This window comes from Poecilia reticulata, linkage group LG5, assembly GCF_000633615.1.
Source record: "Poecilia reticulata strain Guanapo linkage group LG5, Guppy_female_1.0+MT, whole genome shotgun sequence".
Classification (NCBI taxonomy): Eukaryota; Metazoa; Chordata; class Actinopteri; order Cyprinodontiformes; family Poeciliidae; genus Poecilia; species Poecilia reticulata.
In genome coordinates, this window is record NC_024335.1 from 28,987,485 (window position 1) to 29,014,818 (window position 27,334).

The window sequence follows — 27,334 nt, forward strand, 5'->3', positions numbered from 1 at the left end:
TTTTATGTCCAGATGCCTTAAAGTCTGCCAGGTTGTCAGTTTCTCTACCTTGCTGGATGCCACTTCCATTGTTTTCCATGTGAATCAACAACAGTGTCTTACAATCTTCCATACAATATAGAAGGTTTACTCTATGGTCCTTTAGTAAGACAAGTACCAGCATCACAGCTGGTATCTGTCTTACAGTGTGTACCCGAAACCCCAACACTGATTGAACTACTTCAATATCTGAATGAAATCACGACAAATTACACTCAACATACCAATTATGGTTTCTCATTATGGTCTTTGCAGGTGGAGCTGAGCAGGTGGTGCAAATATGGCTGTGCCCCCTTCATCAGTTCGGTTTATTAAACTGTCCCTTGTCGCATCAAGGAACTTCAATCCAATCATCCTGTGTCCAATTCATGTCATTATTCAACTGAGTTGAAAAAGACTAAAACAACTAATGGTGTCGTTAGTGAAAAATCTGTCCCTGTATATGGAACGGTTGCCGTGGGAGTCATGTATTACGACTGTCAGTCTTCAGTCAGAGTCTTCGGACTCCTTGTAAGACTGACTGCTACAGCATCACCACGTGCAACGACTCTTTGAAGATGCTTAGATGATATGAATTTAATTTCCCTTTTGGGGTAAATAAAGTACCTTTGAATTTGAATCATAAAGAAGGAAATCTTTGCTGAGTAAAACAAGGTATATTTTAATTGTTAAATTTCAATTAAATTGCCCTCTTTACCTGTGATAAAATACAATGAAATTAGTATGTTCACATAAGTTTGATGTGTGAACCTTTTTTGGACTCACATCAGTGCAGCACTGTTACCCAGAGTATAGTTTCTACACTACAACAAATGCGCTCTAAACTTAGACAAGCTTCTCCGGTTACAGGCAGTTATTTTAACCAGGTATGTTTAGGGGCAACTTAAATTCTCCAGCTGTCACAGTCTGAACTGTTTCCCACATTTTCACCCCTCCCTTAATTGGTCTTTATCAACAGCAAGGCTCTTTTACAACTCAATTAACATATATCACCATTTTTTATTATTAAATATGACTGGAGCATGTTTATTTGTTTGGAATTTCCCAAAAACTATGCTAATAGTCTTGCCTTAACCTCATCCTGGAATTTGAAAAACAAACTCTGACACACAGACCTGTTCAGCAAACTGTAATGTTATTGAGAAGTCAATTCATTTGAGGAACTTTATCACAAAGTGAAACACATAATATAGATTAATTACAATTTGCAATGGTTTAAATAGGATTTTTGGACATTTTAAATCTAAATGTTTTATATGCCCAGAATCACGGGAACTTGGATAGTTTATGGTAAACTGGTAAATAAAAAAATCAGTTTGTTATTGTAAACACTTGTAGGAATGCGTGAACACAACACATGAATGTCGAAATGCATCAACACTTTCCGAATAATAAAACCCAGTTCATCTGTGTCAAGTACTGCTCATCAGAAAGGTTAGGAAAAAAACCACCCTGAACATTAACGTGCCTGTGGTATGGTACCTCAGCTTCTCACAGCTTCAGAGCGCGCACGCAGGAAGTTCCTGTCCTGTCGTGTCGAGAACGCGAGATATGACGTAAGCCGCTTGCCCGCGCAGCGATGATGGCGGTGCGTGAACGCGCAGTAAAAGTAATGGCTGCTCTGGATCGGCGGGTACCTAGCCTCGATGAATTCGTTGGTCAAAGCTGGACTGCCTGGGCCGACTGGGCTGGTGTGACAGCGGCAGATGGTAAGGAACCATCCTGACACACACATTAGCAGCTACGGAGCCGATTAGCCATCCCTCCGCGGTTATTTTTCTTCAAAACGGATGGTAGAACTAACCATGTTACCCAAACAAAGACCCTGCCGGGTCCTAGTGCTGGGTGGATAACATGTTGCTCCCTTCTGCCTCCTTCTACATGCATAGTCTACAAGAAGATAAACCCATATTAAAAATTAAGTCATGGGCGCTGTGATGTGTGTGCTACTGCTGCGGCCATGAAGGAAGCTGCCAGTTCTTTAGGAACAAGGTTCGTTTCAGGGTTAGCAGTCAGGCAGCAGTGGCAGCATAGCGGAAGGAGGCTAGTTAGACTGGCTGGGCGAGCAACTTCTCAGCCTGGGAAGCTAAGCTAGCCCGGTCCGCCTCTGTGAGGTGGTTAGCCTGAGATGCTAACGCTAGCCGGAGGATCAAAGCAGACACCGGTGACGGAGGAGGAGTCTGATGCTGCTGCCACCATGGAAATACTGGCCCAATCTCTGATATTAGCAAACGTTACTCAGTGTTCTCATTGCCTTGTGCTAATATTTCCAGCTTTGCGGCTTCAGCTATGCCATGTGTGTGACGGTGTGTTTGACAGGAGACCTCACCTGTCACTGATGCACAGAAAACCCTCCTGCCTTTGTCAGTTTGAAAGTATGTGCGCTTACTCAGAGTGTTGCATCTCCTCTGCTATTGAGGTGGCTGTGTGATAAAGTCCCAGTTGTTGCAATAAAACAAACAAAACACACATACCAAAAATATCCCACAGAACTGTAGCAGCCAAAAAGGAGAAGCTGCTGACCTACAATCCCATCATTTATGTAACTCTCTGTAAGGATGTGTGAAAACATGAATGAATGAGAACAGAGACATATCTCTAAAGAAGAACATGTATGTTCTAACGTTTCCAGGGCCTGATGTGGATGACTGCAGCAAAAATGGGAAGAAGGCTGCAGAAGCTATGTCACTCAGTAAAGAGGGTAAGTCGTTTTAATCAAGTTTTTACATGTGACTTTATAAATCTTCAGAAGGGTCTCAGAAAGTGACCCGAACCCCTTCAGATTATATACCCAGTCAGGATATATAATCTGACAGGACAGCAGATCCACAGCATGTGTGTGACATGAGAAATCAGCAGAATTTGGTCCAGGTTTGGGCCTTACTGAGGATGCTGCACAACAACTTTGCTTGTATTAGCAGTACTGAGTGCATTTGAGCATCCTGCAGGAGGGTTGCATTGCATCAGCCTTGAGTCAGATATCGTCGCTTCCGTGATCCCAGCTGGGTGTGCTGCATGTGCAATGTTTAATCTGCCACATATTAGAATCCTCCGCTTTCTTTTGATCAGCTACGATTGGAGATCAGAAGATCAAATACTAAAAAAATCAGAGTTTTTGTTTTTCTCTTTGTTCTTTATATTCATCATCAACTAACAACTCAATTTTCTGTTGATAAACACGAATCAACAGCATAAAATTTGATGCACTTTGTCTTAGTTTGTGTTTTAGTCACTTTGTCGGGGGGAAACCGAATCAGAATTGGTCAAAACGGCAAAATTGGACTCTACTAACAGAAAAACAGAAATTAGCATCAGTTATGCGAAGAGGTAAGTTTTATTAGTTATATTAAGAATCAACTTTAAAATATAATTTTACTAAATACTTATTTAAACCAGAATCCTCTCAGCTACGCTGCCTTTGTCTCAAATGTAAAAGTGACTATTGTAGTCCCGCACCTGATCTCAGTTTTTATGCCAAAAGCATCTTTGTAAAACAGATTTTTTTTTTTTTGATTCAGGTACAAAAAAAAAACTATCAAACTGAGTTGCCTGTGTCTTGTTGGCTCTGTGCTCTGTGGTCCTCTACCTGCTACTACTTCCTTTAGAGACAAGAGTTTCAGTGTTGACTCGTGGGTGGCCGCCATTTTGTTTCCGGGGGGCTGAGCTGACTTAGTTAAATTGATCGAGGAAATATTTTAATAAGCTGTTTAGAGAGGCGGTGGTGTTTAAGCTCTTGTGTGCTTCAAGATATGAAAATATGAATCACTGAAATTACACCTTGTGTTGTAGACTTTATTAAATGACTTTTTTTGGTAATATTGACTTTCTAAATAACTGCTAAGTTTGATGTTTTTTTTGGTGTAATATAGATATTGCTTCTGGTGAAACAGATGAACCACATGCTGTGCACAATGCAGATCAGACTTATAGGCAGGGTTTACCTTTTGATGCAGCACTAAGTGCTGCTAAAACTCTTTCTCATGGCAGTAGCCAAATATTAGCAGCAAAGTGAGATTTGATGCCTTTGGAAATAAATCTGTTCGTAATTTTAGTCTCAGCCTCACAAACTTTTTAATTAGGCCGACACGCAAACAGGAAGTGGAACAAGGGAAGTGCAGAACACACTGAGGACAACATCTACCGGACACACTCACTAACTCTAACTGGCCAATTGAAGCTTGTTTCACACAGTTCAGTTGAGTCTATTTGTACCATAATATTTCACAACTTAAGACACTTTGCAAAACGGACCAAATCCGTTTCTACGTAAAAATATATAATCATATGAAGAGATTCAGATGACTTATGATAAAAAAAAAACTTGATTACAATATAAAGCAGTTTAAATTAATCTATCAATTTTTCTGACGATTAACCGATTAATAGGATAAACATATGCAGATTTTTGTATTGAACCACTTAAACTTTTTATTTTTTTACATAATATTAGAAATGCATTAAAAAATGCCAGTAGACAAATTCCTTTTTAAAATTGGAAAATAATTATTTATTTGGCTAAAATGCACCAACAGCGTTCCTTTAGTGAACACTTGATCATTTGTAGCAAAGGAAGCATCAGCATGTAAAAAAAAAAAAAAAGTCATTCTAACATCAGAGAAGTTCAGCTCTTTCGGCTGAACATTTCTGCTTTCTGCTAATTGTATTTTGGATTAGCTGCTTAAGACAGCAATTGATGCTTAATGGGAGATTTATTCATTTATTTTTCGGAAATTGAACCAGGTAAAGCTAAAACTGCCACTTGAGTTCTGGATAGAACAAATTTACAAATTTTTTAAATTTTATTTATTTGTCCAAAATGCAAATTGTATATATATTTTTGTACAGTTTTGACTTAATCACAGGTCTGAGTGTGTGGCCTGTATACTCCAGTTAATGATTAATCGATTAGTAAATTAGTTGAGGGTTATTTCAACAAAACACGTTTGATTGCATAAAGCCCGCCGTTCTCTTCTCGTTCTCTCTGAATGCCAGACATGTCCATCTTTGGCCTGTACCCGGGCCACGATGACTTCTACCTGGTGGTGTGCAGCCACTGTGGCCAGGTGGTGAAGCCTCAGGCCTTTGAGAAGCACTGCGAGCGGAGACACGGGCCCCTGGCCAAGCTCTACGGCAAGCTGCGCTCTCCCACGCCGGCCCTCCAGCACCAGAGACCCTACCACGGCCACTCTCCTTCGCATGTGGTCAACCCCCCCTCTGCGTCGTCGTGGGAGGCTCGAGGGCCGAGCGTCGGGCAGCCGCGGCCCGCGCCTCCTTCCCCATCCACCCCACCTCAGTACAGATACCCAAAGAGCGCCAAGGACGGAGTACGGTAAGAGACCACAGGGTTTTCAGTACACTCCTTTAGGACACCAGCCACATAAATGTGTGATACTGTCACTAAACTGTAACTGAATTTAATCATATTTTAAAATTTATTAATATCATCATTGAACAAAAAGTGGAGAAATCAGTAAAGCTGACAACCAAGACAATATGAACAGTAGTTTTTTTTGGAATGTCATTATTTTGAATTTATTGTGACAAAATCCTTATGATGACAAGAAGTTGAACAGACGTATTGCACCGTTTTTGATTGTTTGTTTTTTTTACTTGGTAAGTTGTCCCGATGCTGAGGCTGTCTCTCCTCCCGCCCCCCAGACTTTCGCCCCTGGAGAAGTCCTTCCACAGCAGCCACAAAGAGGTGGCCATGTTCAAGCAGCCGCCGCCCCTGGAACCTCCGGTCCTGTCTCCGCCTCCGTCCCTTCGAGACCCCCCTTGGCCGCATGGGGCCCCACCCGCTGGCCGGCCGGCGTCTGGCGACAAGCCGCCCCCGCAGAGGAAGGACTCGCCCCAGCTGTCTGCCGTGATGAGCCACCGGGTCCCCAGGCCCTACAACAAAGTGGCCTCCAGTAAGTCGACATGGAGCGTTCAGCCACAGGACTGACTGGTCAGCTTAGTCTGACGTCCAGATATTAGATATTAGTCATATTGATATTAATACATATATGGAATGTGACTATATGGTCTGATATATGAAATATGTTTGATCTGTTGTCATAGTGATTATATTTGGAGTTTTATTGCAGTTTTGGACAAAAGAGTCCAAAATGACAGAACTGGTGAAAAGAGGATCATGTTGGCATGGAAACAAAGTAAGACATCCTGACAACAGTTGCCAAGCGTTCTGTGTCACACGGGTTAAATTAATGAATGACTTGGGCTATGTTCATACACCAGCTCTCGGTGTTCAGTTCTGTTTATTTTTTGCTCAAAATTCAATATTTATTTATTTATTTATTTATTTATGTTTGCGTGGTCATTCTCACTACTGAATGACGCGACTGCAGTCAGACTTCTGTGTGAACAGAAACCCAAAGCGACCGGCATACGCAGAAGAAGAACGTAGACGTCACACAGTAGCGCTCTGTTTCTGGAAGTAATGATGGATGGAGACGTCTATGGATTATATGACAAAGGAAGCTGATAAAAAGAAAACACAACTAATAGCGATTAGCGCCGACTGCAGCTTCTGTGGAGAAGTCTGTTACATGTTGTAACGTAACTCCTGGTCTCAGTGTTGTTGCTTTATCTTGATGTGACTTCAGTTCAACTCAAAGATATCTTATTTCCCAGAGGTAAATTAAATGTTATCGTAACTCGGATCGTCCGAGTGTCTTCAAAGAGTTGTTGTAGATGGCTGATGCTGTGGGCTGGAAGGATCTCCAGTAGCAATCAGTCTTGCAGTGAATCTGAAGAGGCCTCTGACTGAAAACACTGCTGCTGTATGACGGCATCAGGCCCGTCACGACAAGCTAACAACTCAGTTTCAAGTCAGCAGATGATATTCCACAGCAACATGTTCAGGGTGACTCAAACAGAAGTTATCAATTCTGATAATCCACCTCATTTGCTTTTGCCGCTCCTTTTTAAATCTCCCTCTGGTTGTACGGTTAGACAGATGTTGGAGTAGGGGATACAATTGTTCGACGGACAGAAGAGATGGCCTGAGCTTCCCTATTCTTACTCCTTTTTGGTTTTCTCTACTCTTGTATTTTCTTTTTATAAACTCATGTACATGGCATTATTGCCACATTGTTTTATATTTATTTTCACTTCTAAAACGTAGCATGTTTTTTTTATTATTATTTTTTATTAAACTACCATCTAATCAGCGCTCGCTGTCAGATGGTTTTATGTTTAATAACTTGGTGCCCTGGTCGGCTCTTCTGGTCATGAAGATGTTTTTCCTGCTTTGAGTCACCACTACTTTACAGATTTTAACTGTTTATATAGTGATTACATCAGAATTTTAAATATCTCCATATACAGTTGTTTTAGGGTATTGCTCTTCTCTACACGTCTTGTCTTGAAACAACTAATTTGAGTATTTAACATGCATTTGAAGGCTTGGATGATATAGTCATGCTTTTGTCTGCAAATCAGTATTTCACAGGATTTTTGCAAATATTAGCTTTTATATCTGGGTTTCACATTCTTTCAGATCCATCCGATATTTGACTGAAATGCTCTCTGTGTTCTCAGAAAGGGAGTGCGATCTGGATAAGCACTGCGGCGTCCTTGACCCTGACAGAAAGAAGGTCTGCACTCGGCTCCTGACATGCAACGTGAGTAACACGCAGACTGGGCTAGCCTGGAGCTAATATGCAAAGAGGAGAAGATAAACCTGTCAGCAACTGTAGTGAAAGCTGGTTCTACAAAGTTCTGACTCAAGGATGTTCAGACTTGAATGTATCTTTCTACTTCATTGTTCTGCACTACCTTCTGTGTTAATCTTCCACTTGAAATCCCTTTAGAATGTGTTTGAGCTTAAAGTTGTAATGTGACAAAAGGTAAAAAGGTTTGGTCTGGACAGGAAGACTCCTGTTATTATGACTGTTTTTGTTTTTTTTAATCTGAAGTAGCATGTAAAGGTCAGAGGTCATGTCCTGACAGGATGACCTGAATAATAGGAAATGACAAAATAAACACCTGTCCAATAGAACATTTGCTTCTGTTAACTCTTAGCATCATGTTGACATTTTAACTTCACATTGAGAAATGCTTCAAAACGACATAAAACCAAAGAATTCATCCTCATTGTGTCATAATGAATTTTATTTCGATAAATTGTTGTCTGTGATGAACAATGGTAACGCTTGAAATATTTTCTGCAGAAATGTCCATCAAATATTTCTGCCACACTGCCTCTGACGCTCCAGCTCTCAGCTAAACACTAGGACAGAGTATGTTGGTATAGTAACTTGACTCAGGGTTACTCTAACTGGCTTTCTGAAACCAGATCCCCATGCACATACTCATCCCTGAAGTTATTGAGCTTTAAAGGGGCAGGATTATGTATAATTGACTTGTTTGAGCTTTATATCATGTTATAATGTTATTCTCTCATCATAAACATGATTGGAGTGTTGCCTTGATTCTTTCATGCATGTTTGAGAAAAAAAATCCCTTAATCTCCATGGCAACCATTCAGATATGCAAAACGCCTGGGTGGAAACTTGAACCGCCTTTGAGACGAATCTCGTCCTCAGAGCTGCAGTTTCTAAGCTGTTGACCTCACAGAGCAGCTTTTCCCCACTCAGCTCCTTCAGACTAGCCAGCAGCAATTAGCAAACACCTGGTGGAAGTGCACATCTGCTGAGCTCATTATAGAAGCTACTTCTTATTTCAACGCGGGTAAAAATGTTGTTAAAGGGTTAACAGAGGAGCCATGTTGTGATGACTTCCTGAAGGCGGAGTTTCACAAAGAGCAGAAGTTTCTTAAAGAGACAGAGGCCCAATTTTATGGCGGTAAACACCTGCTGTGTCCTCATCCTTCAGATCCACTCCATCCATCAGCGCAGGAAGGTGGTGGGTCGCAGCAAGAACTTTGACCAGCTAGTGGCAGAACTTAAGATGAAGGTCCGAGAGAAGGGAGCCCAGGCCCTGGATGGGGGCTTCTCTACCGGAGGGTCACCCAGTCCAGAGGCCCCAAGGGAGCAAGCCGGTGTCCCCCACTGCAGGAGACCTCTGGCCAGCCTTCCTGCGTTCAGGTCAGGACACACAGAGCAAGTGGATTCAATTGTAAAGAAAAGAAAGAAAAAAAAAAAAAAAGCATCTAGCACCTTTTGGATTTTTTATTTTGGCTGCAGATGCTTCTTTGCTACAAATAATCAAGAGACTGAAGGAATGCTGTTGTTGCATTCCTTATAAATATTTATTTTCTTATTTAATTAAGGAATTTCATCTTTTGGTGTATTTCTAACATTGTATAAAAAAGAATTAAATGGAAAATCTGCACAACGTGCCAATATATTTCTCTGATTCATCATCAGAATAATCGCTAGATTCTTGAAGAACTAAAACAATGGTTATCTGCAGCCCTAGAGTGCGCGTGTGTTTTTTTGTGTTTTTTTTAAAGCGAGTGTGTGACTCTGTGTTCCAGTCGCTCCATGGCCGTGTCGGAGTGCGCCCCGGAGGAGGAGAAGCAGTGGCAGGATGAGGCGGGGCTCCAGGCCCCGTCCCCTCTGCTGCACGGACACATCTCCAGTGACGACAGTGAGGCCGAAGCAGCTGAAGAGCTGTCGGACTTCCCTTCATCTACCACACACCCAACACCTGCAGCGGTAACGTGTCCCCCCACTCAACACGCACTTCTGCTTTAAAAAAAGATACACAAGGAATCCTGACCCTATTGAGATGAGACCAGAATTATTCATTTCTCTTGCAGGATTAGTCAGGTTTAAAGTAACCACTGTTTTTAAGAGAGAAAAGGACGCATTGAGGCCCCTTTTACATGGAGCCGCTCATCTGTGAAACTGTAACATTTCTGTTGCGACACCAGAGTGAAACTTTTCTGCAACACCCTCCACGAAGGTGTGAAGAAAACGGGTGCAGAACGCACGGCGGTAACAAACGAACAGGCAGAAAACGACAAAAACAATGGCGGAATCTTTTCAGTTTCTGATGAGGAACATATGAGTTACATGGGAAACCGATTACTGTTTATGAGGTGGAAGCTAAGGGTCAAAAACGCATGCACGTTCGATGACATACTAAAATCACAGTGCCATCCAGTGGTCTGGCATGACAACTACAGCATATTTATTTAGCCTCTGCATCGCCATCTAATGGTGAAACTTTTTCCCAGTCCTATTAGGGCTGGACAATAAATCAGTAGCAATATGAATCGCGATAGACATTTGATCATCATCAATAGATGATGCATCTGATAGAGTATTCAGTATATAGCATATTCTTTGAACTCTGATCCAGAACCACACAGCATTCTGGGGGACGTAGGCAGAGGAAAGACTTTATCCACTCAACCTCATGACCAGCTAGGGTTGTTGGTGAGATCAACTCACTCACTCACTCTTTGGTTAACCAACAACAACTTGCTTGATAACAAGCTGTTTCAAGACCCCTCCCTCCCCAACTGCTAGGTACGCTAACATGCTAACACACACTCTAGAGCTGCAGATAACCATTATTTTAGTTCGTCAAGAATCTAGCGATTATTCTGATTATTAATCAGATAAATATATTGACACTTCTGCAGCAGCAGTGTCTAGTTTTGCCACCATGTCTCATAACTGCATAAAAATTAAAAAACAAAGGTATGGAGTGAAAAATGGATAAAACAGGAAAGGTCACGCCACCAGTTTGGCTGTATTTTATGTATTTAAAGCATAAAATAAACAACTAATAATTATCGATATCGACTGATATGAGACACTTATGTCGTGATAAGTTTTCCAGCCATATCTTCCTATTTTCTATTCACATTTAGAATCAATATTTGCAAAACTATAATGTCAACATCTCACGCCAAGCAGTGATTCATTATTATAATATTCACATGAACAATAATGCTGAAGTTATTTTTTCTAAAAATAATAGCACGGTTAGACCCCCCCCCCCAGAAGTTAAAGTAAAATTGCAACAGTCTTTCTAGCTTTCAGGAAGTTTTTAGCTGTGTTTTTAAGAACAGTGTCACCTTGGTGGGAGAATCCTCTGAATCAGTGGATTCAATAGTTGGTGAGAAATGTCACCGCCCTAATCAGTTCAGACTTTAGCTGAAAGAAAAAATAATTATTCACAAAACGAGGAAATGCAGTCATCCCGTAACCATGACGGGGTGATGATGATAACATGAAAGCAGAAGTGTTTTGGTTCCTTATACCAGGCACAGCGTAACAGAGATAACGTAAATTTAAATGAACCGCGAAGAAACCTCTGAACGGCGTTGAATCGATTTGATCAATTACTGAATCGATCTAATCTGTTTTTGAAGATTTTGATTCTCGGAAGAATAAAATCTTGCTCAAATTCGCCAAGAATCTCAATGTGGTCTGCTGTTGCTCACGTCGATCATGAATGAATCTTGTGATCTTGTCTCTTTAGGTGTGCTCGTTCGGCAGCCACTCGTTGGGTCATGGGATCTACACGTTTGACAGAAGGCTTCACCACGTGCGGTCGGCCCTCAGCAGCATGCTGGAGCAGCACATCAGTGCTCATCTATGGAAGTAAGAGACCCAAACTCCCACTAAGCTTTTGTTTATGGGAGTCCTACATACATCTTGTAGTCTGCAAATCTGTGTTCACGTCATCTGAAATAATACGTTGGAGTTTTATGATCTTACCTGGTGAAAACCATATTTGTGGTATTTAAAATTAATGTCACTAATAGAATATGCTGGTTCTATGGCTTTATTTCACATATTTTCAGATTTTTGTCTTTTTAAAACGTCTTTTTTTTTTTTTTTGCAAAAACAAAATCTTACCAAGTATTTTTGGTTTTGTTTCTAGCGCAAATATCTTGTTTTACTGGAAAAGTTACTTGAACTAACTTTCAAGTAACTTTTCAGCAATTTATAGGAGCTTGTTTCAAGTCAATAATTCCTTAATATTGATGAAAAAGTACTAGTTCCATCCATCCATTTTCTAACACTCTTGTCCCTTAGTGGGGTCAGGAGGGGTGCTGGTGCCTCTCCAGCGAACGTTTTGGGCGAGAGGCGGGGTCACCCTGGACAGGTCACCAGTCTGTTGCAGTAATAGTTCCATTATTATTTATTTTCTTATTGAAATAATAATGGCAGATTATTTCATTTATAACAAGACATTTTCCAGTGAAATAATCTGCCAGTGGAACTGGTACTTTTTCATCAATATTAAGGAATTATTGACTAAAAACGGCCTATAAATGATTGAAACGTTACTTGAAAGTTAGTTTTATCTTATTTCAAGAATAAGATGTTTGCACCAGAAACTAGATCAAAAATACTTAGTAAGATTTTGTGTTGTTGGAGTGCATCTAACACTGAACGTGTCTAATAGTGGAGGAGGTTGCAGCTCGACGTTTTCTGTTGCACTGCCACATTTTACCTCTTTGCCAACTAGTTAGACCAGAGTCTAAATTTCTTATATGATTCATGTCTATTCTGATATTCAGGCTATAAATGTTTTATATTTATTATTAGTTTCAGTCAGATGCGTTTTACTGAATGCATCAGGGATTTATTCATGGATCCTTTTCTGCTTTTTTCTTTTTTTCCAGGAAAATACCTCAAGCCACAGACCTTCTGTCACCAACCTCCTCAGCCAAGTCCATCACTTCTTCTTCTCCTGTCTCCATAACAACCTCCTCCTCCTCTTCATTTCATTCTAAGGTCCGCGGAGGCAGTCACATCAGCTCGTCTCTCAGAAACGCGTCGTCCTCCCCCAGCCGGGGGCCGGGCAGACCTCTGACCGCGCCGCAGTCGGAGAACTCTGGTGGTGGCTTTGCCGGTTCTGGTTCTCACCCCCTGGCCCTGGGGAAGCCTGGCCTGGGGCGTCAGGTAACGGCAGGCAGGTCCAGGAACCCGGTGGGGCGACCCAGCAAGCAGATGCTGAAGCTGCGAGTGGAGGCGGCCACCGCTGCCACATTCCGTAAACGCAAGGCCCCGTCGCAGGAAGGAGAGCACTCTGGCCCTGAGAGGAACTGCATCATCCTGCAGGACAGGGGACCCCCACCTTCCTCTTCCTCCTCCAAGGCCCCCTCTTCCTCCCTCCACCCTCATGGACAGACCAATGGCACTCTCTCCCCCAGCAGTAAGCCCCGCCCCCAGCCGCCCCCCTCTGAGTCCCACTCCCCCGCCGCCAAGGCGGTGTGGACTTACAAGCGGACTCTCCCCCCTCTGAGCCACGCCTCCCCCCCTGACCTCTCCCCTGCCACGAATTCCCACAGTCGGACCGGTGTGGGGGACTCGGGGCTGCTGGGCCAGGGCGGCGGGGGGAGGACCTTTCTGGAACATCAGGGACTGAAGAAACGGAAGGGGGGAGGCATGGAGGAACACCCCCCCTCATCCAGACTCTCAGTGCCGCGCCTGCCTTCCTCCTCCTCCAGCTCTGGCTCCTCATCCTCGCCACGCTCCACTTTCTACCCCTGGAAGGACAGCAAGAGTGGAGGTCTGGACGGAGACATGGACAAGAAGCTGGCCTCACAGAAGGTGGGTTTACTTAACCTCACCAGGAAAATAACACAGAGCGTATTTACAGTTGTGTCTGAGGAATATTGACGATCCTTCAAAGTAAAAGGCTTTACATCCTGAAACTAAAACAGAGACAATCTGATATTTAACACTAACGCATAGTAAATGTTTTTCTCCCCCAAGAAGAATTCTAAATTTTTTATTATGTCAGTTTGTCAGAAGAGAGAAAGCAGAATGTTTTATATTAAGAATTTTTTTGTTCTAGTGGCCTTTATTTGATAGAAAATGGACAGAAAAAGTGGGTTATGAGAGAGGGTAAAGGTCAACAGGCCAGTAATCGAACCTGTGACAGCTGCGTGGAGGATCAAGGCTTCCGCACACGTCTATCCCCGCACCACGGCCGCACCTGAGCAGAACATGGGACAAAGGAAAAGGAAACTCTGAGCAGGAAGCTTTGTGCTCTACAGAAGGAAACGAGGTCTTGTTTTACCAAGATTGTAATGAATACTGGACCTTTTATTTTAACAGCTCAGCTGCATCAATATTTCACACCTCTGTCCAGTGATTAGGTGTCAGGTGACTCCCACAGCTGATTTTTACCGTCACGCCTGCAGTGAACATAAATCAGGTGTTAAGAAACCCAAAACAACCGAAACTCTCCCTGGAAATCCCAATCGTCTTAGCAACCGGTGAGCTCCTAACAACCTGGGATTTAATGTCTGTAAACAGAATTACTTCCTCATTCTGCTCTGACCTCAGCCCAACTCTGTGTTCCAGTTCACACACATGGAGCAGGATGCTGCAAAGGCCTATTGCTCTAAACGGGATAAGTCAGAATGTCCACAGGGGGGCGCCGTTTTAGTCAAGACACCCAACTCTTTGGTTTAATCCAAATGCCTTCTGCCTAATTTTCCCCCCTATTTTTAATTTAAAAAAACACAGTGACAAAGACAGCATTGTGTGAAGCATGAGCAGAAAATGCAAATAAAGTCCAACTTGGACATTTCACCATCATGTGGTGTTTTCCTCATGCTGAAAGACGAGAACGGTTATGAAGCAGCGCCGAGGCAAAATCAACCAACTTTGTTTCATGGCTCTGATTCAGCTGCACTTTCCTTCCTGTTAAAACCGTCATGGACACAGCAGTTTTCTTTACAGAACCAAACCCCTGTGTTGCACACTCCACCCAAACAGATGGATACATTGGTGAGGAGAAATTAATTAAGGTTTGGAATCTTGTAGTAAGATTCAAAGATGGAACCAGTGAACCCAGAAAACAGAGTTTAAATTATGGATGCAATGCAACCTATGGTTCCCTTATAGAAAACCAATTTGAATGCTAAACTGAATTTGAACTTCTGGTTATTTGATAACCAGGATCATGTTTGGAATTGATTTAGAATCTATTTGTATGATGGGTTTAGATTTGTTGTGAATTGATGCTATCTAATAAACAAAGCAAATTAAGTTTCATAAAAGGAACATAATAGAAAAAAAAACTTCATTAGATTAAAACACTTGATGTTAAAAATTTGGGAATGACCCTTTAGCAGAGCTGTCGGCCATGTTGTGACTCATTCTATGATCTTCACAGCCGTCGCTTAAGCCATTAAAACCATTCAGTAGCTTTTGGGCTTAACGGCCCACATTAAGGAGAAGAAGTAGTTGTTGTTCTTCTCTCTCAGACTTCCTCCTCCTCATGCTCCTGCTGTCTCCCTTGGCAACCAACATGCTGCTGCTCAGTCAGCTTTCTCCTCTCTAAACAGCTGCTCAGCGTTATCATTACATAACGAACAGACTTTTAAATGAGTCTCCGTCTCTGACCGACGTCGGCTCAACATGGCAACCATTTCCATTTACTCAAATGTTCTACATCCACATGTCCTGCTCTGGGTTTGGAAGCGTTCTTTTTCTTTCTGTTCTGTTCCTCTTCACATTTAATGGCGCATTTATTAATTGTACTACAGCATAAAGCCCAAACTATGACATGACCGCATCTGTACAGAAACGACACAACATAACGGTCCCACAGAATGAATGGAACGAACCTCGGGGAGGGTGATATTCTGAAGCTTTGTATTGTATTAGAATATGATGATATCTGCATGATCCAGCAGGTTTATGCTCCAGTGCAAACTCATCATTTGGATTTGAATTATTTTTCTTCAGCTTTATAAACTTATTTTTTGTTACAAAAGTCTGACTTTGGCAACTGTTGATGTTTTTTTTTTTTTTTAAATCAAGCCATATCTGAGCCAAACTCTTAAGCAAAGTAGAATTTAAATCCAGTTTCTACTGGATACGGAGCAGCAACGCAGCACCGTCTAATCCATTGTTGCAATCCTCTGAAGGCCCACTAGAGGGCGCTTGCAATGCCTTAAAAAGCTGAAGTTGAGATGAGAGAAAAACAATGTAAAAATAAAAAATGTAATCATTTCTAATTAGATTTTTTTAAATCATAAAATATAATCTGTTTCTCAACCATCTATTAAAAATGATTGTGGCTGTGATTGGCTATCAGCAGAGTTGAGTAGTAACTAGTTACATTTGCTTGAGTAACTTTTTTTTTTATTTACTTTTGGAGTATTTTTACTACACTGCATTTTTATTTTTACTTGAGTAATTTTGTTTAATAATTTCTGGATTCTCGACCTAATGAATGAAAAACAAACATCACCAGACACAAACACACAGTTGCAGTTTTTCTTAAAGTTTCAGAAGTTTTATATTGAAAGAAACTGATTAAAATTTTTTTTCTTTTGCCTGATTTTTTTTTTGTGTCTAAAATCAGACTCAACTAAAATCAGAAGTTATGATTTCAACTGATTCTGATCAGTTAAAGTCGGAATCACTAGTCAAAGTGAGAATTCTGAAGGTTGATGGTTCTCCACACATTTAGGCCCCGTTTACACGACAACGATTTCGGGGGAAAACGGAAGAGTTTTGTTGCGTTTGTAGTGTGCATTTACACGAAACCACCGAATGTTTTCTCTAACAACGGCACAGATTGAAAACGGGTTCCAGACCAGCTCATGCATAGTATGACGCAAAACATAGCTGCTTCCTACAATCCACAGAAGAAAAAGAAACTACTCACAATGCTGGTGTTACTGTTTCCCCATCAGATTCGGTTCCCTCAGCGTCTCTTCACCACTCCGCACCGCCCAGGTGGCAAAATACACGGCTGCTTGTTCAGCGCTCTTATCTAGAGAACTACGGACCAGGACCAGCCCGGCTCCAGACGAGTTTAACAGGAGGGGCACCGACTTATTTTGGGGGGCAAAATGAATCTACGTAGCTGAACATAGACAACAACACCAGCAGCCTACAGGCTACTTGTTAACAAGCTTAACATGCTGTATTGATATTAGCTAGTCATCTTTTAGCTATCATCCCCTGCATCCAACAGCTTTACTCAACTCAGTCGGTTAGTTCGGGGGAAAAACTGCCAAGTTATTTACGTTTTGCTGGTTTGCTGCCATGATTCTAACACACACCTGCGCAGCAGCATCAGGTCTCCTTCCTGCCTCACAAGTGTAAACCCAGCGCAAGCGTCTCAGCGTTCATGTTGCGTTTGAAGGCGGCTCGGAAAAACAGGTTACGACTTGTTAGCGACGGATAAAACTGTTTTAACTGCTGAAAAAGGTAACAGAGGACACGGATATGGGACGTGCGGGAACTCCTATTTTATCAAATTGATATAGGAATAACAGACTGTTGGCCATTCCAAGGTAAAAACAATAAACAGCTTCCAGTCCGGAGCCGCTACAGACACCGTGAAAGCTCAAACAAGGTTTTTCGGCAAAGTTATTCCACTTTTTCCAACTGCATGCGCCCTAATCAGACGCACACAATGCGTGTTCTCTCACGGAAATCCACATGCCTTCAAGTACAACTTTTTTTTAAACACATGCACACTTTCAAAGTTTCAAABAACCTAGCHCCAACTAGGCGCAGCGAGAGCATTACACGTTTTCGATGTGYACCGTTACTGTGTAAACACAGATCGTAATCAAAACGTTATCGTGTAAACGATCCAACAAAAACGGAACAAAAGTGCCGTTTTTGTTGGATCGTTGTCGTGTAAACGCCCCCTTAGTAGTATTGTCTGTGTGTGCCCCTTCTCAGAATCTAAGGCTGTTTGGGGAAGCTCGCTGCTCCAACCTGTCAGGTGTTTGAATTCTCTCTTACTAACTCTGAACTGTTTTCTTCTGTCTTCCAGCCAAAACTGCACCATTAAGTGTGCTTGCCTTACAAGCCACTAGGAGGGAGCCAGCTCCACTCAGTCTGTGACTGGGCCAACAGGACTATGTGTGTGTATGCCTTTGTCTGCCGAGCGTCCGCTCCAGTATGAATGGGCCGGGTTGTGTTTGTGCCGTGTGGACCCGTCTGTGTGCTGCGTGGGGATGGATGAACGTGGGTGAGGAGGCTGGGATGAACCATAGAGTATGGATTTAGAAATACCTCAAGACCATCTGGTTATGCTGCTAAATTGAATATGTTGGTTTATTAAAAAAATGTATTAAAAATGTCATTTTCACTTGGTTTCTGTCCCTGTGACTGTTATTTTACCTTTTGTACATTTGATCAGAGGGTACTGGTCAACGTCCATGGTGCTGCTTGTTAGGAACGTGAACATATTGGAGTTTATCTTTGAAATTATGTAAAGCATATCGAATGTATAACATGACCTAAACTAACAATGGAAATAGTCAAAACATGGCAAACTTTAATTGAAAATGCTGAAAAAACTTGAGAAATATTTGCAGAATTCTGTTGACTTTTTACGTTTTCACCTGTATTTTCTGTTCTTAGTGGGTTGGGGAGGGATACTATGTTTACATCCTGTTGCAACTGACTTTTCCTTTCTTAAGAGGCTCCAGGCAATGTTCTGTCAGCATAGAACTCAAAGATGGAGGCGGGAGATCAATCGTATGGGTCTATAACCTCCTGACTCAGGAATATACTAAAATACGTCTGCACCAATTTCAAATGTCGTCACCACGATCTTAGCAAGAGTGTGTCAGAGGAATGTCCCAGAAATCCCATCATGAGTGGGGGTGATGCAATAATCAGTTAGATTGGTGAGTTTCCTATGTGATTTAGATTATGCTGAACCTCAGACTGGTGTCGGTCCCCTATTTAGCTTATTGTGCAGAACTTCCTGGTATGGTGGGACATACATGGGGTACTGAGAACCCTTCCTGCCTCTGTTGAGCTGGAGCGTCAGCAATGCTGACCGCAGGATTGCTGCCAGAAGGGTCGCATAAAGGTGTGGTGATTGTCTCCAGCAGTCATTGGGCGAGAGGCGGAGTCCAACCCGGACAGGTCACCAGTCCTTCACAGAGACGCACAGGACAACCAGCCATGTACAGGCAGACGCACACACCTTGTATTTTAAAAACCAGTTTACCTAACAGTCGTGGGCAGAAAGCAAGGTAAATGTTAATTAATCCCACTGTTCTGCTTTCACGCGCTCATCAACTCGCCTTATTTGGATTTAAGATCGCAGTTTTATTATCGTGTGTATTGTTAATATGATTAACTTCAGTTAGAGAACTAGGGCTATTAATATAAAATGTGTCCGTTCTGAGCAGACTTTGGCGAAACCGCTTCCTGGAATACACCGGAAGTGGCGTCGCGTGTTTATTTGTGACGTTGCAGTGGCTCCTGCCAGCCCCTGGTCTCCTCTTCCTTTTGCCGCGGATCGGATCTCCCGTTCTTTCAGTTGACAATGCAGCTTATCGGGCGTCACTTCGCACGCGCCGCACCCCAGCCTTCCAGCACGCCACTTCCATCCAGCGGGGTTGACGCAGCAGCGGCGGCGGCACGATGCCGTCTGACGTGGAGTACAGCCCGTTGGGAGAGGGGCTTGGGATGCGGGATTTCTGGATCTACGTGTGGCTGCGCAGAGCAGCTTTGATCGCAGCTCATGTCACCGGTCTAGGCTTTACCATCGTCATCTCCGTGCTGTCCAGACCCGGAACCAGTGAGTGTATTTAAGTTGAATTCGGTCACTTAATGTGACCGAATTCCTGTCAAGTTGACCGAATTCAACTTGACAGGATTTGATTATCTGTTTCCTGGAAGGAGTGACAACATGTGACTGGTCTTCTCAGTTCCCTACTGGTTTCCATCCGGAGGGACACTTATTGATATAAGGCATGTCGAATTCTGATCCCATCTGAATTTGCTCCTCTTGTCAAAACTCGTTAGACCAGGCAACATTTTTCACGCTCCTTTGACCAAAAAGTGCAGTTTTCTGTTTATGGCCGACGGGAGCAGCACCTGCTCTGGGTTTCTGCTGCTGTATTCCTGCAGCTGCTTCAGGGTCTATCTGTTATTCATTCAGAGATGGTTTCCACATTTGGATGCAGTGAGATGTTATTTAAAGGATCTATCGTCTCAAACCATCCTACCTTTTTGTCTGCATCACAGCACCTTATTGGACGGCTTGATTTTCTGGGACCTTTTTGTGTAAACTGCTCTGGTGCAAGTTGGAGGTCATGACCTCCAGAAGTCAACAGAACCACATCGTCTGCAAAAAGTAAAGATGAGATCCTGACGCCCTCCTCTTTATGACTACGCCTTAAGATCCAGTCCATAAACACTACAAACACCGTCAGTGACCAAAAAGAGTTGATTAGGAGGAACGACTCCTCAAATTAACATTTATTAGTTAATTTAAGAAGAAGTGACCTGTGGGGTGATAATGTTTAAACAAACAGGTGGGAAGAAGGCCTCTCAGATAATTCACCATGCAACCAAAGAACAGTTTCATTTGTTGGTTATTTTGGATGAGAATGTGTAAATAATGTTGGGATTTCCTGCAGCCTTAGCTCTGCTTTCAGACTCTGATGTCTGTTGCAGCTGCAACAGAATAAATGTTACCACATTCTTAAGTTTTTTTTCTCCTGTTCTGAAAATCAACTTCCATTGAGAAACACTCTCTGATGTCTCTCTGTCTTGCAGGTCTGTTTTCTTGGCATCCGCTGTGCATGTCTGTTGCTGTAAGTCTCACACACGCACAAACTAATGCATCGGTGCATCATTTTGTCCCAACCTGACAAACTGATGCATCACTACCACCAGGGACAGTTGATGACATAGATTACATCGCCTTGTTACCATGACAGCAATCTCTCCTCCTGATTAAACATGACTAAATATTAACAAATATGATCAGAAAACACCCACTCTGTGATGTTCAGCCATGTTAGTACCAGCATAAAGGGGTCATTTTATTCAGATAAATTCAGCCTACAGAGCTTTCATTGAACATCAAAGACTTTTGGTCCATTTTTAGAAAGTTCAGCACATCAATCATGATGCGTACTGTACGAGTTATTCAGCCCTTTAGTTCAATATGCCAGTTATTTTTCCTGAATTCTGTACACAACGGGCTGCTGGGACTCTAACTTCATTTTTGAGCTTGGTGTTTGTTAAGACTCATTCATTCCTTCATACCTTACTAATAACAATCGCTTCACTTTAATAAAGTTGGACAGAGTCTATTTAACTCAAATTGCGTTTTTTTCACCACATATAAAGTAGCTTTATTTGCTGATTCGGTTTACTGATGGGTCCAGCTCGTTTAAACATTAGCGGCAGGGTTTCTGTTGACTCTGCAGTTTTTTTCAGCCTTTCGTACCGCCGTCATCTTTCCACTGTAAATAATTGATGCTGGTGGAGGCAGCTGACATGAAGCGTTTCACCGACGTCTCTACAGTCTGGCAGCGCGGACATGAAGCTGCCAGATGTCGTTGTTGGCAGATCTGTCAACAAGTCGACATTTATGTGAAGGAGTATTGAGAACCACTGTAGATTAAAATGACTTTACCCTGAGTGCAGAAGCACATCAGACACAATGACAAAATATGTGTCATTGTGTCAAACCTGGGGCCCGCAGGCCAAATCCAGCCTCTCAAAACCATTTATGTGGCCCTCTAGAATCGAACTTTAACATAACAATTACATTGATGTGAAAAGCTGTTGTTAAATTTTAAGAACTAGTACTAGAATATTTTAACAGTAATTTTAATTAGGGGTGCATCAAATGCAGTCTAATGACGGATTGCCAATTACCAATCTTTTAAAAAGCCAGATCTGCTGATTCTTATTTTGGCCAATACCAATTTTTTTTTTGTCTGAAATGTAGCTAAATAAAGCAAGAAAGTCACTGAGTTGGCAACAGTGGGGTGACTTGTTAACTACAAATGTGCAGACATGACCTGGTGGGCGGGGCTAAGAGTCAAACCTCTTTCAGGAGAACAGAAGAGGACAGTGGTTGATTGTTTAGATCTTTGCTGAGGTAGATAAGATCGTCTTCAGATGGAAGTATCAGCCGATCACCGATCTCCCAAAATTAAGGAAATTGGCACCGATTAATTGACTGGCTGATTAATCTGTGTACCCCTAAATTTAACTGGTGTTTTTATTAAGGCATTCCGCCATGAGCGGTCCCTTTGAGAACATTTATGGTCTGGATATGATGAAAATGAGTTTGACATCCCTGCAGCAGCATCCCTGATCCCGTTCTTCTTTCTGCAGTACTGCTTGTGCATGACTGAAGGCATCCTCCTCTTCTCCGCTGAGGGTACCATCTTCTGCCTGAAGTCACGGAAGAACAAAGTGCGTTTCCACTGGCTGTGCCAGGCCCTGGCGCTGGTGTCGGCGGCGGTTGGGCTGGGCTTCATCCTGGCCAGTAAGGTCGTGTCCGAGCTGCCCCACCTGGTGTCCTGGCACAGCCTGATGGGCTGCTACACCCTGGCCGCCTCCCTGCTCCAGGCCGGCTGCGGCGTCTGCCTAGTCTTCCACAAGCAGCTGCGGCTCTCCTCATCCCTGGCCAAACTCAAGCTCTACCACGCCACCTGCGGCCTGGTGGTGTACCTGCTGGCCACCAGCACCATCATGCTGGCCATGCTGTCAGACTGGTTCCAGGCTACGGTGAAGGGGGCGGCTTGGTGGCTGATGACCATGCTTCCCCTCTTCCTTGCCCTGGTGGCCATGAACCAGATCACTAACGCCTACCTGCCCCGCAAGAAGATAAGCAGCTAGGCTGCAGACGGAACACGGTGCAGAGTCGGAACGGAAAATGAGTTTTCTAAGGTTTTGATGGAGACTGTTTTCACGCTTCAGGGATTCATTGAGTTCTAAGCAGATTTATGTCCAAACATGTTCCTACCTGAAGTCCACAGCCAGTATCTAGTGGTGAGTGGAGGAAATGCAGCATGAAGCTCTTAAGCACTGAATCATATCTGACTCTCGTGGATGAAGGCAGAGCCTTTTGTGCCGCTGATGCAGTGAAAGCGATGAAGGCCGATCGGAAACCTGACAGCAGCTTTTAGATTCCTGATCACTTTAAAGCTGCATTCTGTCACTTTTATTTAAAAAATAAAAAAGAGTCTGTTTTACATATTTGTTGAAACTGTCATGATGTCATGACCAATATGAGACCAATAATCTGTAAAAAAAAAATGCTAACTAGAAATAACCAATTAATGTCGGGAGGAAGGTCTTGGCGCTCTCATTCACCGTGCTCTCTGCTTCACTGAAGCTAGTGTAGCCTGTTGTGAATGCTAAGGCTAGTTAGCATGGCCACCACTGACAGATAATACATGGCTTTCCTGTACTGGGAAGTTGTTTATCCGGCATTAGCACATTTAGCAGAGTAATAAGATTGATTGACAGTGCTAAGACCCACCTCCTGGCTGTGATTGGTTGTTTTTGGTTGGGAGTGAAATAGCAGCTCAGGGAGGAAGTGGAGGAGATGGATCTTTTCACAGATTATTTTTCTCATAACAAACTGTCATGATATGGTGACAGTTTTATTAAATATAGAAAAAAAACAGTTGACAGTCCCCTTTCATTACAGTATTGTTTGATTAAGCGTTTGGTAAAATAAATAGAACTGGATTGATTAGATCAGGGGTGTCCAAATTGAGGCCCGAGGTTCATTTGTTGCCCCTTGTGTGGCCTCATTCAAAAAATTCAAAAAGGCATCAACCACCAGCAAAGGTGGTGGATGCAGACAGAGACATTTTATTTTTAATCAGGATAAAAAAATATTAGACATAATTTTCAAACAATGGGAAAGAAATGAATACAACATAACTGACGATTACATATTGTAACCGAATGTTTACAGTATGTAAGCTATTAGTTCATTAAACCTGACTAAACATGGCTTGTGTTTTGACAGAAAGTGACCCCTGTCATGTTCTCATTACTGGAAATAAATTTGTCAAGTCGAGCGCAAAAGAAACTAAAATCCCTTTTAAGTTTTTATCTCTGATGAATAACATCTATTTCATACAACAACAAAAAAAAGGGAATTTCTTTATTTGCTTGATTTTACGATAGTTTATTTTTTCAATGTTTTCAGAAGTTCAACTTGACAATTGTGGCCACTTGACAAAAAGTTTGGGCACCCCTGGACTAGATGACGTATGTCCAGATAGGAATTGGATGTTGTTTATCCTGCAAGTTGCCTTGAGCTTTCGTTTGTGTGTGAATTGGCTTTATATGAACAAACTGAGTGCAGACTAACCTTGAATGGCTCAGGTGAATCTAATGTACACAGATCTACCAGATTTACTACCAGTTTGCTGTGTAGAAATATGAAAAATACTGTTTTGTGATTTAAAAAAATAGTCTCAGTTATTGGAGAAAGATTTCATTTGTGTTTTTGTATTTTCTGCTCCTCTTTCTTTACCTCAGGTTTTCTTTGGCTCTCCACTGTAAAGCACTTTTGTTTTGTACCTTTTCTATGAGTAAAAGGTAAATAAAGTGACTGGACTGCACTGGTAGATTTTCAGGACGTTCTATATGTATTAATATGTGTCTGATTAGTTATCAATCTTCAAAGCAATAAAAGTAGAAAATGGGAAAGGTGTTGTGGCATTCACTGGCATTGTGAGCTGATCTGTTTTGTATTTTTATGATCTGATCAGGAAGCAGCTGCAAGTGTTTCTTTTATAATAATAAACACTCGTTCAGATGGTTGTTCATGTCTCTTTAATGTTTCCGGGCAACAGAAGAGGACCTTTCTTACGGTATCAATAAAACCACAGAAAAAAAAAAAAAGATCTGATCACCTCCACAATTTTAAAAAACAGTTTTTTTATTTTAACTGACAATCCTTACAGTGGGATTGATTTAATTAGATCAAGCGTCTGAGCAGACAGGCCACATTGATACAACAGTAAAGTGTTTGTAGGACCTTCAGTCATTTCAATCATACACCGCTTGGCCAAAAAAACTGACTAATATTTGGTTGGGCAGTTTTAGATTGTTTTAAAGCACATATTTGCTGTGGCATTGTTTCGGGAAACTTCTGTAATGTTGCATGCAAGATTTATTTAAGCGTTAGTTTTTTTTACCAAGATCTTGCATTGATGATGATGATGGAGTCTGACCGATGAATCTCTATCGCGATCTCATCCCGATGACGCCTGCTGGCGCCGTCGTCTTGGAACATCAGGCGTCATCGGGGAAGAAACAATCCAACAATGACCTAGCTAACCTAGTCATTCAGTACATCCAGCTGACCTCATAATGTTGCTGAACCCCAGGTTATAGCACTGCCTCCATGGCCTGCTACAGTAAACGCAAGGCATGATGGGAGCATCACCTCACCTGCCTCTCTTCTTACCCTGAAGCACCCACCATCACTCTGGAAGAGGGTAAACTCATCGGATCACATGATCTTCTGTCGCTCTACAGTCCAACTTTTTTCTCCCGTTAGCTTCACTGATCAGCTGTTTTCTTCTGGTTCAACAGCTGTTAAGTCCCAGTCCCTTGAGTTCCCTTAACACACGTTCACTTTTAAACAAAGCTATGAGTTCTACTTTTGTTTTCCTCGATTTGATGTCACCAAATGTTTAAATGATCACTAATAGTTGATCTCGGTCATTCAGGTGGTATTGCCTCTTCAAAGACGATGGGTCTCTTCCAGTTTTTAATAACGCAGTGATCAGTTCTCAGCCCAAATGTAAGAGTTACTGTATCTCTTTCGATGATTCCTCTGCTTGATGCCAATGATCGACCCTTCGTAAAGAGACGAACGTACATTCTGCCAGGAGCTACCCGTTGCATCAGCTGGGGTTGAATAACGTGTTGAAGCTGGAAGGCTGTTCTCCATGCAGATATTGTCCAATAGGAGGCTCAGACCTACTTGATCAGTTAAATTCAGGTGGTGACACTTCGTTTTGCGTCAGGCAGTGTGTGAGCATCCAAGATTCAACAGCACCTGGTTCTGCTAAATGTTTCTTTAATGTGGTGAAATCTTACTGTACCATTTGCAAAGAAACATCCCCAGATCGTAATGGTTAAAAACTGTTGTTTATTTTCTTGTTGGAGGATTTGACCTCTTCCTCTTATACTGAACCCAAAAATTTTTTGATTCTTGTAAGGAGGTAAACCTAAACAAATGATCGAATCATGGGTTCTCCCACTGAATACACACACACACACACACACACACACACACACACACACACACACACACACACACACACAGTTCTGCAAATATATTGAATTCTAACTACAGTTGTGAGTCCTCTTTAAAGTAAAAACTTTGCTTCTTAGTATCAGAACTGGCCCCAGAGTTCTGAAACAGTCAGACACTGAGTTATATGAAACATGCAAAGTAGCTCCAGTCCAACCCACACCTCCAGCTGGACCCTGGGGTCCTCTTCTAGGTGTTTTGAGGCAACTTCTTGTCCTGGCATATGAATGCCATGGAGCTGCTCAGCAGCTCGTTGATGTTCACCTCCACCACCTCACCTGCCGACCCGCCCTCTACTCCACCGCTGACCGCTACAAGCACATGTTGGCCATTTCCCAGGGTGCTTTGCTCCTCAGACAACATGTTGGACTCCTCCCCTTCCTGCTTGTCTCCTGATGAAATCACCTGAGGGACAGACAGGCTGGGTTGGTGCACTACCTGCAGACTGTTCTCCAAATCACCAACAACATCACTGTTCCAGCTAACATGGAGGATTCCATTAGGAGGTGGTGTTACCGTGTAGGTGGTGGAGCCGTGGCCCTCCGCCCCCGCCTCCAGCTCCATGTGACAGGACAGCAGGTGCTCCTGCAGCTCCAGCTGGGAGACGCAGATCAGCGAGCAGAGGGGGCAGCTGCTGGGCGGGTGGCTGCAGACGTGCTGCTGCGCCTGGTCCCCGCTGCCCAGATCGGCCTTACAGTACAGGCAGGAGGCAGGCGTCGGCTCCGAGCCTGGGGACAGACAGCGCATCTGTGAGGGACAGCATGGGAGCGCTACCGGATCACTCTTCAGTCACATTCTACAGCAAAGACAATGTAGGGCTGACAGAGAACGAGCCCTGAGGGATCCCACATCCTGACTGTGGAAGTGTCTGGGAATAACTGGCATCATGTATGTCTCATAATGATGCCAATTAGTCCATCATGGACTAAGATGATGCTGCCAGTTAGTCCATCATGACAGGAGACATGATGAAGATGATGATGATGAACAGGTCTCCGGTGCCGGTCCTCACCCTGGTGCTCCGTGGCCTGGTGCGTGGACAATGTGGCAGCGTCAGGGAAGAACTTGAAGCAGAGCTCACACTGGACCAGGGTCTTGAGCTGCCGGGTGTGGCTGGCAAACACGTCAGGATGGTTGGTTCTGTTGTGGTACCACAGCCCAGACAGTTGCTGGGATACATGAGAACGAGAGAGAGAGAGAGAGAGAGAGAGAGAGAGAGAGAGAGAGAGAGAGAGAGAGAGATTTTTGATTTTTTAAAACCTCATTTATTCACACAGTAGTGATCCAGAAAATATTCAATACAATTTTAGATCAACAC

At 42.8% G+C, this 27,334-nt stretch overlaps 3 protein-coding genes across 4 annotated transcripts in view; 2 read left to right on the plus strand and 1 right to left on the minus strand.

Moving 5' to 3' along the window:
* Positions 1-1,543: 1,543 nt before the first annotated feature.
* atxn7l2a (ataxin 7-like 2a) lies at positions 1,544-18,053 on the plus strand. Its single transcript, XM_008410324.1, has 10 exons — positions 1,544-1,748; positions 2,672-2,740; positions 5,032-5,368; positions 5,698-5,948; positions 7,582-7,664; positions 8,878-9,089; positions 9,482-9,662; positions 11,443-11,564; positions 12,596-13,526; positions 17,731-18,053. Exons 1-10 carry the CDS (start codon positions 1,619-1,621, stop codon positions 17,746-17,748), a joined length of 2,334 nt encoding a protein of 777 aa, XP_008408546.1. The 5' UTR covers positions 1,544-1,618; the 3' UTR covers positions 17,749-18,053.
* Positions 18,054-18,296: 243 nt separating this feature from the next.
* On the plus strand, positions 18,297-23,179 carry cyb561d1 (cytochrome b561 family, member D1). Its single transcript, XM_008410325.2, has 3 exons — positions 18,297-19,497; positions 20,481-20,518; positions 22,059-23,179. Exons 1-3 carry the CDS (start codon positions 19,341-19,343, stop codon positions 22,563-22,565), a joined length of 702 nt encoding a protein of 233 aa, XP_008408547.1. The 5' UTR covers positions 18,297-19,340; the 3' UTR covers positions 22,566-23,179.
* A 1,328-nt stretch (positions 23,180-24,507) lies between these two features.
* Positions 24,508-27,334, minus strand: part of zbtb40 (zinc finger and BTB domain containing 40) — a 15,909-nt gene continuing 13,082 nt past the window's right edge. For both annotated transcript variants that reach the window (XM_008410327.2, XM_008410328.2), the window contains exons 10-12: positions 27,029-27,185; positions 26,533-26,744; positions 24,508-26,421 (exon numbers count right to left, since the gene is read on the minus strand). In XM_008410327.2, the coding sequence (XP_008408549.1) occupies positions 26,206-26,421; positions 26,533-26,744; positions 27,029-27,185 (585 nt within the window). In that variant the 3' untranslated portion in view covers positions 24,508-26,205. The remainder of the gene's footprint in view (positions 26,422-26,532; positions 26,745-27,028; positions 27,186-27,334) is intronic.